The following is an 18,310-nucleotide window of genomic DNA, read 5'->3' as shown; positions in this document are numbered from 1 at the left end:
AGTGTTATATTAGCTTCAGGTGTACAATATGGTAATTCAACAATTCCATATATTACTCTATGGTCATCGTGGTAAGTGTGCTCTTTAATCCCCTCACCTGTTTCACCCACCCACATACCCACCTCCCCTCTGGTAACCATTGGTACAAAGGTAGAGTTTTGAGTTGGTTTTACTCTTGTGCACATTTTGACTTCCTCACACCCCACCACAGGCTGTTACCATCACCTTGTACACCAACTCTAAAGCCCACCTGAGTTCCCCAGAGTGAGACTGAGGGTGACACAGGGCTTAGAGTGGGCTCAGAATATGCCACCCCAAAATACGCCAGTTTGATATATTGACTATTTTGAGCTAAAGGCACTTGAAAAACAACAGGTGTAAGAAAGGCACAATGATTTCCCCTTTTCCTCCTGAAAACAGGAGATCAAACTCCCATATGTAACAGACCCTCCCCTGCATCTGGAGGGAAAGAACATTCCAAGTTAAATTTTTACAAACAAATTTAACCAAAGTAACCCCTGTCTTCCTTTAGTCTCCTCATACATTTTAGTTACTTGTTCATAATTACTACTCTTCAATCTAGTATATAAAAAAGTTTTCTAATGGGCAAAGTATTTAAAAAGACATTTCTCTAAAGAAGATATACAAATGGCCAATAAAAACATGAAAAGACATCCATCATAATCAGTCATTAGGGAAATGCAAATTGAAACCATAATTAGGTGCCACTACACACCCATCAGAATTACCAAGCTTTGACAGAGCTATAGAGCAATCGGAACTCTCATAGACTTTTCTGGGTGAGAAAATAAAAACATAACAACCACTTTGAAAAAGAGTTTAAACATACACCTACCATATGATCCACTTCTGGAGAAAAGAGAACATACGTTCATACAACTATAATCTCTAATAACAGAAAGCAGACCAGTGGTTCTCACGAATTGAGATCATGACCTGAGCTGAGATCAAGAATGGGACACTTAACTGACTGAGCCCATGCTCACCCATGCACCCCTACTATATCCTTTCTGAATTGTCAACTCACATATATTCTTTTTTACAATAAAAGTAATTAATAAAAAAATTTTTTTAAGAATTTAAGGTAGAAAATAGAAAAGTAGAAAATCTAGAAAAAGTTAACACAATAGACAAACCATGAGTTGACCTGAATTTTTTAAGAAGAAAAATAACAAGTAATAGAAACAGGAAATGACAAGGGAACATACCATTGAAATAAGAGGAAATCACAAGACTACTTTCTATATCTGTATATAAATAATATTTTTTAAGTTTGTTTATTTTGAGAGACAGAGAAAGCACAAGTGGTGGAGGGGCAGAGACAGAGAGGGAGAGAGAGAAAATCCCAAGTAGGTTCTGCACTGCCAGCACAGAGCCTGATGTGGGGCTCAAACTCATGAAACCATGAGATAATGACCTGAGCCAAAACCAAGAGTTGGACCAACTGAGCCATGCAGGTGTTTGTATATAAATAAATTTCAAACTTGGTTGCAGGGCACCTCGGTGGCTCAGTTGGTTAAGCGTCCGACTCTTGATTTTAGCTCAGGTCATGATCTCACAGTTCGTGAGTTCAAGCCCCGCATCAGGCTCTGTGCTGACAGTGAAGAACCTGCTTGAGATTCTGTCTCCCTCTTTCTCTGCCCCTCCCCTGATCAGTCTCTATTTCTCTCTCTGTCAAAATAAAGAAACATGAGGGGGGAAAAACTTGGTTGCAATGGAAATTTTTTAGAAAACTATGGTATACCAAAATTGACCTGTCAGAAATGGAAAGCTTTCTTTAGAAGAAATAGAGCACATTATCAAGGAACTACCCCACCCACAAAGAGCACCAGGCACAGATGGCTTCACAGGAGAATTCTATCTAATCCCAAAGGTTAGACTGTTCTAAAGCTCTACAAACTGTTCAAGAGCATTCTTTTTATGAAGCAAGTATAATATTGATATCTAAGCCAGCTAAAGACAGAAAAAATCATAGACCAATATCACAAATACTAATGCAAAAACATTAAATATTTTAGGAAACAGAATCCCATAGCACGTTGCAAAACTAATACACCATAACCAAATGGGTTATGACCCATAACCAAATGGTTATGACCTTAAAGAAATTTAAGGTCAGCTCAAAGTTAGAAAATTCATCAATATAATCTACCACAGATCTAAAGAGAAAAATCAAAAATTTCCAGATGCCTACAAATCTTTTGGTAGAATTCAGTACCTTACCAGGGGGAAGAAAAACTTAAAAATACAGAGATTGGTGTTACTTTTAAAAAAGAAAAGAAGATGGGGCACTTGGCTGACTCAGTCAAAAGAGCATGTGACTCTTGATTTCCAGGTCATGAGTTCAAGTCCCACGTGGGGTGTAGAGATAAATAAAGAGAGATTTAGATGGATGAATGGATGAATACGTATTCTTTTAAATATTTAATGGGAAAAATACAAGGCAAAATACGAGGAAATTCCATTATGTTGAAGAACAAAGCAAGGATGTCTGTTATCTCCACTACTATTCAACATTGTACCCAAGGTATTCATTGTACTTGAGGCATTAGTCAATGCTGTTAGACCAGCATTGAATTGGGGGGGAAGTAAAACTAGCTAGATTTTCAGATAGTAGTATACCTGGGAAACCATACAAAATCTATCATAAAATTTATTTTGTAAAATAGATTATAAAGTATTATAAAATTAAAGACAATTATAAAATGAAAGTCACTTAAAAAAAACTAGAGTAAGGTTATCCGTATATAAAATTAAGATGTGGTGCTCACTTCGGCTGCACATATACTAAAATTAGAAGTATACAGAGAAGGTTAGCATGGCTCCTGCTCAAGGATATCACACAAAGAATAATATGGATATGTCAAAAAGACACAGAAGCCAGCCTGTGGAGCCCCCAAGTGGCCAAGTCTGGGATAATTTGAATGTTTAAATGGTTATAACTAATTATAACATAAAGAATAAAATAAGTGGGAATCCAAGCTGGTGCAGCCACTCTGGAAAACAGTATGGAGGTTCCTCAGAAAACTGAAAATAGAGCTAGCCTGCGACCCAGCAATTGCACTACTAGGCATTTATCCAAGAGATACAGATGTGCTGTTTCGAAGGGACACATGCACCCCCATGTTTATAGCAGTACTATCAACAATAGCCAAAGTATGGAAAGAGCCCAGATGTCCATCGATGAATGAATGGATAAAGAAGATGTGCTATATATGTGTGTGTGGAGTATTACTTGGCAATCAAAAAGAATGAAATCTTGCCATCTGCAACTACGTGGATGGAACTGGAGGGTATTATGCTAAGTCAAATTAGTCAGAGACAAAAATCATGACTTCACTCATATGAGGACTTTTAAGAGACAAAACAGATGAACATAAGGGGAGGGAAACAAAAATAATATAAAAACAGGGAGGGGAACAAAACGGAGGAGACTAATAAATATGGAGAACAAACTGAGGGTTATGGGAGGGGTTGTGGGGGGGCGTGGGCTAAATGGGTAATGGGCACTAAGGAATCTACTCCTGAAATCATTGTTGCACTATATGCTAATTTGGATGTAAATTTAAAAAAATAAAAAATAAAACAAGTTAAAATAAAAAAGAATAAAATAAGGATCCAAGAATCCATAATGGTACCAATAAGTACATGAATAAATAAATAAACTGATAGAAGGGAAAGCTTTGCCTTAACATTAGAATATCTAATAAAGATAGGAAGAATGATGATATTGGGAGATCTCCCTGGACAACCACCGTGGTAATAATTGTTCATAATAATAGTTCAAACAAGAACTATCAATGTTTGCTAAAATTAGTGAGTGAATTAATATCTTATGAGCAACAGGGTATTTACATCTCAACAAATCCTCCCCCCAAATACTTACCAGTTACAAAGGAAAAAATTGTAATTTTATAATGAACGTGGCAGATAAAACCTTAAACAAGTGATCAAAATTAACATCACTAGCATAGTAATGGGACAAATAGATATTATATGCCTCTTGATATGATGAATTGAGAAGGATACAGCATCACTTCTGTGGTATTCCTGCCAAAATGTGTAGCATGGGAAATATCAGGTACACCAGGGTTGAGGCATATTCTTTGAAAAAAGAAAATAATCTGTAGTCTTCAAAAATACCAAGATCGTGAAAGACAAAGACTGAAGAACTATGCCAGATTGACAGACTAAAGAGACATTACAACCAAATGCAATGTATGATCTTGGATTGGATCCTGAACCAGGAACTTTTTTTTCTTTAGTACTAAAGGACATTAGGTGGCCAACTGAAATTATACTGTGATTATATAAGAGATGTCATTATTTTTAGGAAATAGGGGGTGAAGTATTATGTCTGCAATTTACTCTCAGATTGTTTTGTATGTATATAGAGAGGAATAAAATAAACATGATACAATGTTAATGTTTCAGCATAGCATTTTTTTAATTCCTGAGCAATCACATAAAATATTAATGTCTAATAAAAATAGATAGTGGGTACATATGTGTGTATTTTCTTTTTTTTTTTAATTTTTTTTTTTTGAGTATTTTTTAAGAGAGAGCATGCATGCAGGCAGTAGAGGGGCAGAGAGAAGGGGAGAGAGACAGAATCCCAAGCAGGCTCCACACTATCAGCACAGAGTCCAACGTGTGGCTCAAACTCATAAATTGTGAAATCATAACTTGAGCTGAAGTCAAAAGTCAGACGCTTAATCAACTAAGCCACCCAGGTTCCCTGTGTCTATTATTTTCTATATGTTTGAAGTCTTATACAGTATTAAATTTTTTATTTTAAATATCCCTACTAAATTGAAATTGTTTATTGAAGTACACTTAAGCCCTTAGATTATAAAATGCATGATGAGGCAGTATGTAATTTAAAATATAATAAAATCTATTTGATAAGTTATGATTACTACCCTATTTAACATGAACACACTCATCTTTATTAAAAATCCAAATGGCCTTTGTAAGTGAATTTAAGCATTTCAGAAAAGTGTCTTAAATCCAGAAGTGGGGTCCCCAATTGCCAGTTTGTGTTAAAGTCCCCAATAAAATGAGAAATAAATTAGTGGTATATAAGGTTTTATAAATTTCAATTTATTCAGTTTTAAAGATTCTTCTTCACTTTAGGTATTTTCCCTCTTGTCGATTATGTATTGTTTTATGAAATGGTGGTTGTAGTAAGGTGGTTTATTAGGTGTTTAGGGTGTTTTATTTTTCTTGGTAAAATAAGTTAGGAACCCCATATTGGTTGCCATTTGGAGACCGATCTATGAAAGCTAGGAGTAAGGGAACTGTATTTTCATTCCTTTTTAAATGTAATATTTGAAAATGGAAAATTAATTATTCATAGTCATCATTCATTGTCTTCATTTCCCCTCTGAAATTTGCTAACAGAAATGACAAGTTTGCTTAAAGTGAACAGGATCCAAACATATCATAATCCATGTTTTGTACCTGTAGGAAATGTACCTTTGAAATGATTGAAAATACTTAGTTCACTTGTTTTTCTTCTTTATTTCCTCTATTTTAGGGCAAACATTGTATCCTCGATGTCTCTGGAAATGCCATAAAGAGATTACAGATTGCACAACTTTACCCAATCTCCATTTTTATTAAACCCAAATCCATGGAAAATATCATGTAAGTGTAAATGCCTAAGGCACAAGTCTCTAAGTACAAATCCAGTCTGTTACTTATTATATTGGGTAATTTACTTATCTTCCCTGTGTCTCCGTTCCCTTATCTGTAAAATGGAAATAGTAGTATATACCCTCCTCATATGGTTATTGTGAGGATTAAATAAGCGTTCTGTAAGACACCTATCATCATCATCAACATTAATATACTAAAGTATAAGGTAATATGTATTAGAATTTTAAGTCTGAATGGTCACATGTGGCTAATAATTACTGAATGGGGCAGTGTAGTTCTGGGTAACCACTAAAAAGATAAAATAATGTATACCTATTTATAATAGAGGGCAGAAATCGAATGTAAATAAAACTAAAAGATAGGAAAGAGCAAATAGAAACAGAACAGATGGGACAAGGATACAGACACTGAGATGCCTTTTTTTTTTTTAATGTTTGTTTATTTTTGAGATAGAGTGAGCGGGGGAGGGGCAGAGAGAGAGGGAGACACAGAATCCAAAGCAGGCTCCAGACTCCAAGCTGTCAGCCCAGAGCCCAATGCAGGGCTTGAACTCACGAACCAGGAGATCATGACCTGAGCCAAAGTCGGACGCTTAACCAACTGAGCCACCCAGGCACCCCCTTTATTTTTTTTTTAAGTTTATTTATTTATTTTGAGAGAGAAAGTGAGCAAGCACAAGCAGGGGGAGGGGCAGAGAGAGAGAGGGAGAGAGAGAATCCCAAGCAGGCTCCATGCTCAGTGCAGAGCCCAATGCAGGGCTCAGTCCCACAACCTCAAGATTATGACCTGAGCCAAAATCAAGAGTCAGACCCTTAACCAACTGAACTACCCATGCACCCCAGACAGTAAGATGCTTTAAATGAACCCAAGTACATTTTTCATTAACTTAATGCTAGACTAAGTGGTCTGATTAAAATACAAAGATTGTGGGGCACCTGGGTGGCTCAGTCGGTTAAGCTTCTTACTTCAGCTTAGGTCATGATCTCACAGCTTGTGAGTTCAAACCCTGCATCCGGTTCCATGCTGACAACTCAGAGCCTGGATCCTGCTTCAGATTCTGTGTCTCCCTCTCTTCTGCCCTTCCCCCTCTCACACTCTGTCTCTCTCCCCATCAAAAATAAATAAACATTTTTTTTTAATTTTTTAAATACAAAGATTGTCAGAATGGTGGAAGTAAAAATAAATAACTATATGCTGATTTGTAGGAGAGGAAAAAATTTCTTTCCCTCTACTAGGTTTTCACTTGGACCTCTGTAACGAAAGAGTCACATACAAAATTTATTAAATTCAACTTTTATGTGACATGGGAGCATTCATAAGTAAAGGAAGACCCAAAGAAACAGTTAAACCTGATCATTTTTATACTAGGTTTGATGACAAATGGACAGTCTTGGGAAAATGTCATAGTACCAAAGAATATGAGCTAAGAATAGCAAACTAGGGAAATTTAGCAAGGCCTTTGTGTTCAAATTCCTCTCAGTATCCCTCCATCTTTGGAGATAAGGGTGCCTATTTCCTTCAAGTATAAGAATACCACCTCTCACATGAGGATCTTGACCCGCCTTGGGGAAGATCAGAGTCCTTCATATACCTGCCATCTTTCAAATTCCTTTAAGCTTAAAATAGTCAGCAGGCCAAGGTGCCATATTTTAGAATCGTGTGTTATGATACCCATCAACTACATGTTGCTTTCATAAGACACACCTTAGATATTAGGCTATGGAAAAGCTGAAAGTGAGAGACTAGAAAAAAGATATACCATGCAAACATTAACCAAAAGTAAGCTGGTTTATATTGCTATCAACATATACCTAAAGGCAAGAAATCATTACTAGAGATAAGATGGACATTTCGTAAAAATGAAAGGTTGACCCAATCAGGAAGGTATATTCATACATACATTTGTACTTAATAATATAGTCTCAAAATATGTAAAGCATAAATTGATAACTATAAAAGAAAAAAATACAGAATCATAGTGGGAGAACTTAACATGTCAGTCAGGAACTAATAGAATAATAAAACAAAAAATCAGTATGTATATAGAACAGCACAAAGTAAAAACCTTACCTAACTGACATATGTAAAAAACATTGCATTCAATATCTGAAGAATTTACACATTAATTTCCAGTACACATAGAACAGTTACCAAGCCTAATCATATGCTAAGCCACAAATTTCAGTGATTGGAAACAAACATTGTCTGATCATGGTGAAATTAAAATAGAAATCAATAATTAAAATATCACTAGAAAATTCCCATATATTTGGAAATTAAGCATTGTACTTCTGGATGGGCCAAAGAAGAAATCACAGCATAAGTTAATAAATATTTTGAACTAAATGGTAATGAAATTGTCAAGTGAATGAACTTGGAAAATGCAATAGCCTTAATAATGGAAAATCCACAGCCTTAAATATTAGGAAAGAATATAGGAAATCAAATAGATATTAAAAATCTAAAGTTTTGAGAAATTAGGAAAAAAAAAGTAAAACCCAAAGAAGGTAGAAATGTAATGAAATAGAAAACAAACATGGAAACAGGGTCACCAAAATGAAAAATGTTTTCTTTAAAAATATTATAAGCCATTAATAACAAAGGTTAAAAAAAGAAAATAAAGAAGGCATAAATAATACCAGGGATGAAAATGGAAATATTACTACGCATCAAATAAAATGATCAAAGAACTTGGACACTTCACAAAAGGGTATATCCAAATAATGAATAAACATAAGAAATGGTGCTCAATTAAACATGGAAATGCAAATTAAAACCATAATGTTGTGGGGTGCCTGGGCAGCACAGTTGATTAAGTGTCCAACTCGACCTTGGCTCAGGAACCATGATTTCATGGTTCCTGAGTTTGAGCCCCACATCAGGCTCTGCGCTGATGGTGCAGAGCCTGCTTGGGTTGGGATCCTGTCTCTCCTCTTTGCAACCCCCTCTGGTTTATGCACGCACACATGCACTCTCTTTTCTCTTGCTCTGTCTCTCTCAAAATAAATAAATAGAACTTAATAAATAAATAAATAAATAACCTTGGGGTACCTGGCTGGCTCCATTGGTAGAGCATGCGGTCTTGTTCTCAGGGTCCTGAGTTCAAGGCCCACATTGGGCATGGAGCCTACTTAAAAAAAAAAAAACAAAAACATAATGTCATATACTAGCCCCCACACCAAAATAGCTAAAAAAAAAAAAAAAAAAAGGACAGAAAACATCTATCATTAGCAAGGATATGGAACAAATGAAACTCATTGCACTGATAAGGAGTTATCAATTGGCATATCCACATTGGTAAACTGTTTACAGTATCTCCTAAAACTGTATATACTCAACAGAAATGTTTACATGTGTTCACCAAAGACATGTACTATATTGCTGATAGAAGAACTGTTGAAAGTAACCAAAAACATTATCCAAATGTCTCAGTGAATACATAAATTCACACAATGAAATATTCTACAGTAATGAGAATGAGCAATCTCCCAACTGCACACAAAAGTATAGAAGAATCTCATAAACATATTTTGAGTAAAAAAATCCGGACATACACACACACACACACACACACACACATATATACATATGTGTGTATATATATATGTATGTGTGTATACATATGTGTGTATATATGTGTGTGTGTGTGTGTGTATATATGTGTGTGTGTGTGTGTGTGTGTGTGTATATATATACACACACACACACACACATATGTGTGTATTTATACATATTCTGTGATTCCAAACTTAATCATTGCTTTAGAAGTCAAATGGAGGTTACTCTGAGGGTAGGTAGTGACTGGAAAGAGCACATCCAAATTTTGGATTGCTGGTATAATATCCTGTATCTTGATCTAGGTACTAGATGATACACAGGTAAGTGTAAGTTGGTAAAAATTCATCAAGGTATATATTTACGAATGTCTTCTATGTTTGAAGGTTATACTTAAAAAAAAAACTTCAAAAAAGTCTTAAGAAATAGAAAAGGAAAAAAAAATAGAAAAGCTAGTCCTAAACTTATTAAAGAACTTAACTTTGTTATGAAAAACCTTCCCAGAGGGGCGCCTGGGTGGCACAGTTGGTTAAGCGTCCAACTTCAGCCAGGTCACGATCTAGCGGTCCGTGAGTTCGAGTCCCGCGTCGGGCTCTGGGCTGATGGCTCAGAGCCTGGAGCCTGTTTCCGATTCTGTGGCTCCCTCTCTGTCTGCCCCTCCCCCGTTCATGCTCTGTCTCTCTCTGTCCCAAAAATAAATAAACGTTGAAAAAAAAAAATTAAAAAAAAAAAAAAAGAAAAACCTTCCCAGAAATAAAACACTAGGCCAACAGAACTTACTAAATTCTGCCAAAAGCTTAGTAATGCAGATCTTACCCAGATTCTTCAATTAATTTTATGAAAAATAAATGAATATGATAAGGAAATGAATTATGATAAGCCAATCTTAACATGAATATAGATGGAAAAATCCTTACCAAAATATAAACAAATTGAGTTCAACAGTTAATTTTTTTTAATAAGATAAAATATAACCACCAAGTTGGATTTATTCAAGAATGCAAGGTTAGGTAAACATTTAAAAATTAACCAGTGGTGGAGCTAGAGAGAAGGTGGAGTAGGAACCACCAGGAATACACTTCCCCACCTAGAGAGCAATTGGACTTAACAGAATCTGTCAGAAGTAACTACTCTGAAATGCAGCAGTCTTGAAGGCTTGCAGCTTCTAGGGGAAGTTTTAAATGGTTCATTTTCGTTAATCTCAGCTTTTAACCTGGTAGCAGCTACCCATATCCCCACCTTCACCCCATAGCAGGGCCACACATGCCTTTCTTGAGCAGTTTGTGGGGGCCAAGGTGGTGGGCAATAAGGATTCGGTTCCCCAAATTTTAGAGAACTGTGCTCAAATAGCTGATTGCTTCTTCTGGTTGTGGAAGTGCAGACATGGAGGCAGATACCCATTGTTGCAAGCCCCTACCCCTAGAAAAAGAACAATCTATACTCAAAACTAACATAAGGAAGGAAATAATAAAGATTAGAGCAGAGATCAACAAAAGAATAAAAAACAGTAGCGAAAATCAGTGAAACCAAAAGTTGATTATTAGAACAAAAGGACAACCTGTTAGCTAGGTGGACTAAAGGGAGAAAAAAATATTTAAATTCCTAAAATCTAAAAAGACAGTGATTCTACAGAAATAAAAAGGATTATAAGAGTACTATAAACAATTGTGCACCAAAAAATTATATAAATTAGATGGACAAATTCCTAGAAACACAAACCTGCCAAGACTAAATCAAAAAGAAATACAAAATGTGAATAGACCTATAACTACTAAAGAGATTGAATCAGTGATCAAACCTCCCAACAAGGAAAAGCCCCCTGGAGCTAATGGTTTCCCTGGTAAATTTTACAAACATTTAGAGAACTAATGCCAATAATCCTCCTCAGACTTTTCAAAAAAATGAAGAGAAAGAGATACATAATACAAGAGAAGGAAACATAGTACAAAAAAACTACAGACCAGTATCTCTTATGAACACTGATGCAAAAGTCTTCACCAAAATACTAGCAAATAGAACTCACCAAAATATTAAGAAGATTATACACCATTACCAAGTGGTTTTATTCCTGGAATACAAGGGTGGTTTGACATGAAAATTAATCAACATAATATAACAACACAATGAAGGAAACAAAAATGAAGGAAAAAACACATGATCATTTCAGTTGGTGCAGAAAAGGCATCTGACAGGGACATCTGGCTGGCTTATTTGGTACAGCATGTGACTCTCAGGGTCGTGAGTTCAAGCCCCACCTTGGGTGTAAAAAATTACCTTAAAAAAGGGAAAAAAAGACATTTGGCAGCATTCAATACCCTTTCATGATTAAGAACACTTAACAAAATAATAGAAGGAAACTACCTCTACATAATAAAAGCCATGTGTGAAAAACCCACAGCAAACATCATACGGAACAGTGAAAGACTGAAAGCTGTTTCTCTAAGAGCAGGAACAAAGCAAGGATGCCTACTTTTACCACTTCTGTTCAACATAGGTACTGGAAATACTAGCCAGAGGAATTAAGCAAGAAAAATAAAAGGCATCCAAATTGAAAGGGAAGAAATAAAATTATTATCCATTTGCAGATGATATGATCTTATATGTAGAAAACCCTAAGGACTGCACATAAAAACTATTAGAACTAATAAATAAATTCAGCAAAATAGCAGCATACAGAGTCAACACAAAAACCAGTTACATTTCTATATGTGGACAATGAACAATCTGAAAAGGAAATTACAAAAACAATTCCAATTACAATAACATCAAAAAGAACAAAATACTTAAGAATTAACCAAGGAAATGAAAGAAAAACACGTACAGTGAAAACTACAAAACATAGCTGAAAGAAAATAAAGAAGATATAAATAAATGGAGACATTTCTCATGTTCATGGATTAGAAGATTTAATGTCGTTAAAATGTCAGTGCTACCCAAAGTGATCTACAGATTCAGTGCAATGTCTATCAAAATCTTAATGACATTTTTGGCAGAAATAGAAAAACCCAGGGTGCCTGGGTGGCTCAGTCAGTTAAGTGTCCCACTTTAGCTCAGGTCACGATCTCATAGTTCGTGGGTTCAAGCCCCGCGTCGGGCTCTGTGCTGACAGCTCAGAGCCTGGAGCCTGCTTTAGATTCTGTGTCTCCCTCTGTCTCTGTCCCTCCCCTACTTGTGCTGTCTCTCTCAATCTCAAAAATAAATAAACATTAAAATTTTTTTAAAAATAGAAATTGAAAAGCCCATACTAAAATACATATGAAATGTCAAGAGACCCTCCCCCCCACCCCAGATAGCCAAAACAGTCTTAAAAGAACAACAAACTTGAAGATTCAGACTTCCTGATTTCATAATTCTCTACAAAGCTACAGTAACCAAAACTTGTGCTGTTGGTATAAACACATATATAAGACCAATGGAATACAAAACTACAGTGAGATATCATCTCACACCTGTCAGAATGGCTAAAATCAAAAACAAGAAACAAATGTTGATAATCATGTGCAGGAAAAAGGAACCCTCATGCCCTGTTGGTGGGAATGCAAATTGGTACAACCATTGTGGGAAACAGTATGCAGGTTTCTCAAAACATTAAAAACAGAACTGCCCTATTATCCAAGAATCACACTACTGGGTATTTATCCAAAATATACAAAAACACTAATTCAAAGGGATATGTGCACGAGTGCACCCCTATGTTTATTGCAGCATTATTTACAGTAGCCAAACTATATAAGCAGCCCTAGTGTCCATCAATAGATGAATAGATTAAAAAAAGGTGGTATGTATATAAAGTGGAATGTTATTCAGCCATAAAAAAAAGAAAATCTTGTCATTTGCAACAACATGAATAGAGCTCGAAAGTATAATGCTGAACTAAGTAAGTCAGAGAAAGAGAAATACCATATGATCTCACTCATATGTGGAATTTAAGAAACAAAACAAATGAGTAAAGGAAAAAAGAGACAAGAAACAGACTGTCCTATAGAGGACAAACTAATGGTTACCAGAGGGAAGGTGAGTAGAGGGATGGAGAAAATAGGGGATGGGGATTAAAGAGTACACTTATCATGATGGGAAAAAAAATGAAATTTTAAAGACCAATGGAGTAGAATAAAGAGGTCAGAAGTAAACTGCCTTATATATGACTTTTGACAAGGATGCAAAACCATTCAGTGGGGGAAAGGGCAGTCTTTGCAACAAATGGTGCTGGGAAAACTGGTTATCTATATGTAAAAGAATGAAGTTGGACCCTTACCTAACACCATATACAAAAATTAACTCAGAATGGATCAATGACCAATGTAACAAAAGTAAAATGTAACAATGTAACAGAGTAAAACTCTTAGAAGAAAACAACATTGGATTTGGCATTGATTTATTGGATCTGATACCAAAGGCACAGGTAACAACAAAAGCAGATTAGATTCCATGAATATTTTAAAGTTTTGTATATCAGGGGCACCTGGCTGGCTCAGTCTATGGAATGTGTGACTCAGGGTTGTGAGTTTGAACCCCATGTTTGTTGTAGAGATTACTTAAAAATAAAATATTTTTTGTCTAAGCTTTTTACTTTGAGAGAGAGAAAACAAGAAAGGGAGGGGCAGAGAGAGGGAGAGGCAGAATCCGAGGCAGCCTCCGTGTTGCCAGCACAGAGCCTGACACCTGGCTCACACTCACGAACTGTGAGATCATGACCTGAGCCAAGATCAAGAGTCGGACGCTCAACTGACTGAGCCACCCAGGCGCCTCTTATTATTTTTAAAAGATTTTATTTTGGGGGCGTCTGGGTGGCTCAGTCAGTTGAGCATCTGACTCTTGATTTTGGCTCAGGTTGTGATCCCAGGGTTGTGGGATAGAGCCCCATCCCATGTCAGGCTCCACGCTAGGCATGAATCCTTAAGATCTCTCTCCCTCTGCTTTCCCCCAACTCACAGACTCATGCTCTCTCTAATAATAAGGGGTGCCTGGGTGGCTCAGTCAGTTAAGCATCCGACTTCAGCCCAGGTCGTGGTCTCCTAGTTTATGGGCTCAAACTCCGTGTTAGGCTCTTGGCTGGCAGCTCGGAGCCTGGAGCTTGCTTCAGATTCTGTGTCTCCCTCTCTCTCTGCTCTCCCCTGCTTGCACTCTTTCTCTCTCTCAAAAATAAACATTAAAAAATATAATAATACAGTTTTGTATATCAAAAGACACTATCTACAGAGTACAAAGGCAATCCACAGAATGGGAGAAAGTATTTGCAAATCATATTATCTAATAAAGGATTAATATCCATTATATAGAGAGAACTAAAACAACAAAGGAGACAACTCAATTCAAAAATGAGCAAAGGACTTGAATAGACATTTCTCCAAATAAGATATAGCTGATAAGCACATGAGAAGATGCTAACATCACTAATCATTAAGGAAATGCAGATGAAAACTACAATGAGATCCCATCTCACATGCATTAGGATGGCTATTGTCAGAAAAACAAGTTGCTGACATGGACATGGAAAAATTGGAACTCTCAAACTGTTGGTGGGAATTAATGTAAAAGGGCACAGCTGCTGTGGAAAATAGTATGGTGCTTTCTCCAACATTAAAAATAGAGTTACCATATGATCCAGCCATTTCACTTTTGGGTATATACCGCTTCCTTGATGAAGTACTTGTACACTCATGTTTATAGTAGCACTATTCACAGTAACTAAAATGTGGAAGAAACCTAAGCACCCATCAGTGGATGAATGGATAAGCAAAATATGGTCTATAAATATAAAGGAGGGGCAACTGGGTGGCCCAGTTGGTTAAGCATCCAACTTCAACTCAGGTTACCATCTCACGGTCCATGAGTTTGAGCCCCCACATCGGGCTCTGTGCTGACTGCTCAGAGCCTGAAGCTGCTTTGGATTCTGTGTCTTCCTCTCTCTCTGCCTGCCTCCCTCTCTCTCTCTCTCTCTCTCTCTCTCTCTCTCTCTCAAAAAAAATAATAAACACAAAATAAATTTAATATAAAGGAAGGAAATTCTCCAGTATATTACAACATGGATGATCCTTGCGGGCATTATACTAAGTGAAATAAACCAGTCACAAAAAGACAAATTCTGTATGATTCCATTTACATGAGGTACTCAGTGTTCAAAATTACAGAGACAGAAAGTATAATAGTGGTTGCCAGTGGCTGAGGAGATGAGAATGGGTAGTTATTTTTAATAAAGTTTTGATTTCACAAGTTGAAAACAATTGCAGGATTAGATGGTGGTAATGGTTGCACAACAATGTGAAGATACAAATGCCAGTGAACTGTATGCTTAAAAATGTTTAAAATAATAACTTCTATGTTATGTATATTTTTTCACAATTTTAATTAATTTTCTAAAATCCATGTAAATGTGCCACATTAACAGATTTTAGGATCCAAAACATATGAGCATTTTAACAAATGCGGAAAAAGCATTTAATAAAATTAACATCCATTCATGACAACAAACATTTTGCAAACTGTGAACAGAAGGTAATTTCCTTAATCTGACAAAGGTCATTTACAAAATATCAAAGCAAGCATTGGTGCACCTGGGTGGTTCAGTCACTTGAGCATCCAACTCTTGATTTCGGCTCAGGTCATGATCCCAGGGTTGTTGGATCGAGCCCCACATTGAGCTCCACACATAACTTGAAAAAGCTAAAAAATTGCTTAAAAAATTCTCTCTAGGGGCATGTAGGTGGCTCAATCAGTCAAGTGTCCAACTTTGGCTCAGGTCATGATCTCATAGTTCGTGAGTTTGAGCCCCACATCAGGCTGTCTGCTGTCAACACAGCACCCACTTTGGATCCTCTGTCTCCGCCCCCCCTCCCCTGCTCATTTTCTCTCTCTCTCTCTCTCTCTCTCTCTCTCTCTCTCTCTCAAAAATAAACATTAAAAAAAGTCTTTCTCTCTCCCTTTGACATTCTTCCCTGCTCACACTGTTTCTAATATACATACATATACATATATGCAAACATCATATTTAATGATGAAATATTGAATGCTTTCCCTTTAAGTTGGGAACAAATTCTCATATACCTATCATCCAGCTGCAGCAATAATTACCAGCTATGACCAATCTTGTTTCATCTATCCCACCACCTCCCTTCCCCTCCGCACCAGATTATTTTGAAACAAATTCTAGACATTATATGGTTTTATCTATATATTTCAGTATATGTTTGAAAGATAAGAATTCTGTTATTGGAAAACCTCTCTATGGTGATGGTTCAGCTTCTGACTCTTGATTTCAGTTCAGGTCATGATCTCCAAGCCCTGTGTTGGGCTTGGGATTGTCTCTGTCCCTCTTTCTCTGCCCTTCCCCTGGCCTGTGCTTTCTCTCTCTCTCTCTCCTAAAATAAATAAATATTTAAAAAATAAAAATAGGAGCACCTGGGTGGCTCGGTTGGTTAAGCATCCAACTTCAGCTCAGGTCAGGATCTCACGGTTTGTGAGTTCAAACCCCACGTTGGGCTGTGTGCTGACAGCTGGGAGCCTGGATCCTGCTTCATTTTGTGTCTCCTTATCTCTCTACCCCTCCCCCTTTCTCTGTCCCTCTCTCTCAAAAATAAACATTAAAAAAAATTAAAAGCTTAAAAAGAAAACATCTCTATGATGTCACACCTAAAACAACTTTTTATATCATCAGATAGTTCAAATTTTCCTGATTGTTTTGTAAGTTTTGCTTATGTTTTTTCAATTGGTTTGAATCAAGTTCCAGGTGAGATCTACTTGTGACAGTTGATTGTTAAGTATTTTAATCTATAGACTCTCCCTCCATCTCTCTTTTTTTTTTCAATTTATTCGTTAAATCATTTCTTCTGCAAAATTCTCCCTAGACTATATTTTGCTGATTGCCTTCTCATGGTGTTCTTTGATATGTTCATGTGTCTCCTTTGTTACCTGTAAATTGGTAGGTAGATCTTAATATGAAATTTTGATCAGAGTGAAAACTATGACATTAAGGCTTAGTTTTTTTGGCTGCCTTGAGCCAATGCAAAAGTGTGTTGAAACCCAGTGTCATTCCAAGCATAAAGCTATATACTTAGTGACTGAATCCAATGTTTTTTTTTTAGAGAGAGAGTGGGGTAGGGGCAGAGGGAGAGAGTATCCTAAGCAGGCTCCACGCTCAGCACAAAGTCTGATGCAGGCCTCGATTCTGTGACCCTGAGATAATGACCTGAGCTGAAATCTAGAATTGGACACTCAACTGACTGAGCCACCCAGGCACCCCTAAATCTAATTTTTAATGACATATATATATTCTCAACAAACCTCAACTTTTCATGATTTTATGTTTTATGTGTCTCTTCTAATTCGTCATCTTTTTTCAAAAAGTATTATAATGTATTAATTAGCAATTCCTAAATTTATTTGCACAGGGAAATGAATAAGCGTCTGACAGAAGAACAAGCCAGAAAGACATTTGAGAGAGCCATGAAACTGGAACAAGAATTTACTGAACATTTCACAGGTTGGCATCATGTGTGTCAGTGCCCTAATAGAATTTTGATTTGGAGCCATATGAACTGACCTATTGAAATGGATTTTGAACTATGCCCACATCTATCAGTAATTATTTACCGTGGCTAATACTAGGTATTAATACTATGTAATTAATACTGTGGTTTTCAGAATAATTCCTCTAATTTAGGCAGTGCTGACGAGGAATCTTGAAATTTAGTGTTTCTTAAGTTGCTGATTAGGACATACTAGACTGGAGAAAAATAGATTCAGACTTGATTTCTTCTGTGAAACTGACTTTTCCCTTACGCTTCATAAATTTTGATCCATTTTAAGATACTATTAAAAAGAAATGAGTGGGTAGCAATTCCCAAATCTCCCATTCATTTTGTCCTTTAAAGTATTCCTCAGGTGTTCATAAGTACATCACATGCCTTGGTGTTGTAACTCTAGTGCTTTTTTCCTTCTTTTTTTAAAATAATTTCAGACTTCTAGAACAATCACAAGAATAGTATCAGCAATTCTCATACACTTCTCACCTATATTTTCTAAATGTTAACATTTTACCACATTTAATTTTTTCTGAAACATTTAAGAGTAACTT

The 18,310-nt window shown here is 36.3% G+C and overlaps 1 protein-coding gene and 1 pseudogene across 29 annotated transcripts in view; both read left to right on the top strand.

Moving 5' to 3' along the window:
* The window catches only part of DLG1 (discs large MAGUK scaffold protein 1), a 275,437-nt gene that overhangs the window by 254,511 nt on the left and 2,616 nt on the right, over window positions 1–18,310 (top strand). For all 29 annotated transcript variants that reach the window (XM_040484886.1, XM_040484885.1, XM_040484907.1 and 26 more), the window contains 2 exons: window positions 5,561–5,670; window positions 17,625–17,716. In XM_040484886.1, the coding sequence (XP_040340820.1) occupies window positions 5,561–5,670; window positions 17,625–17,716 (202 nt within the window). The remainder of the gene's footprint in view (window positions 1–5,560; window positions 5,671–17,624; window positions 17,717–18,310) is intronic.
* LOC121036608 (uncharacterized) lies at window positions 2,785–2,885 on the top strand (annotated as a pseudogene).

The sequence above is a fragment of the Herpailurus yagouaroundi genome, unplaced genomic scaffold, assembly GCF_014898765.1.
Source record: "Herpailurus yagouaroundi ecotype Mexico unplaced genomic scaffold, PumYag 162, whole genome shotgun sequence".
Taxonomy (NCBI): domain Eukaryota; kingdom Metazoa; phylum Chordata; class Mammalia; order Carnivora; family Felidae; genus Herpailurus; species Herpailurus yagouaroundi.
The sequence above is the reverse complement of the archived record's forward strand: the minus strand, read 5'-3'. Positions and strand labels throughout refer to the sequence as shown.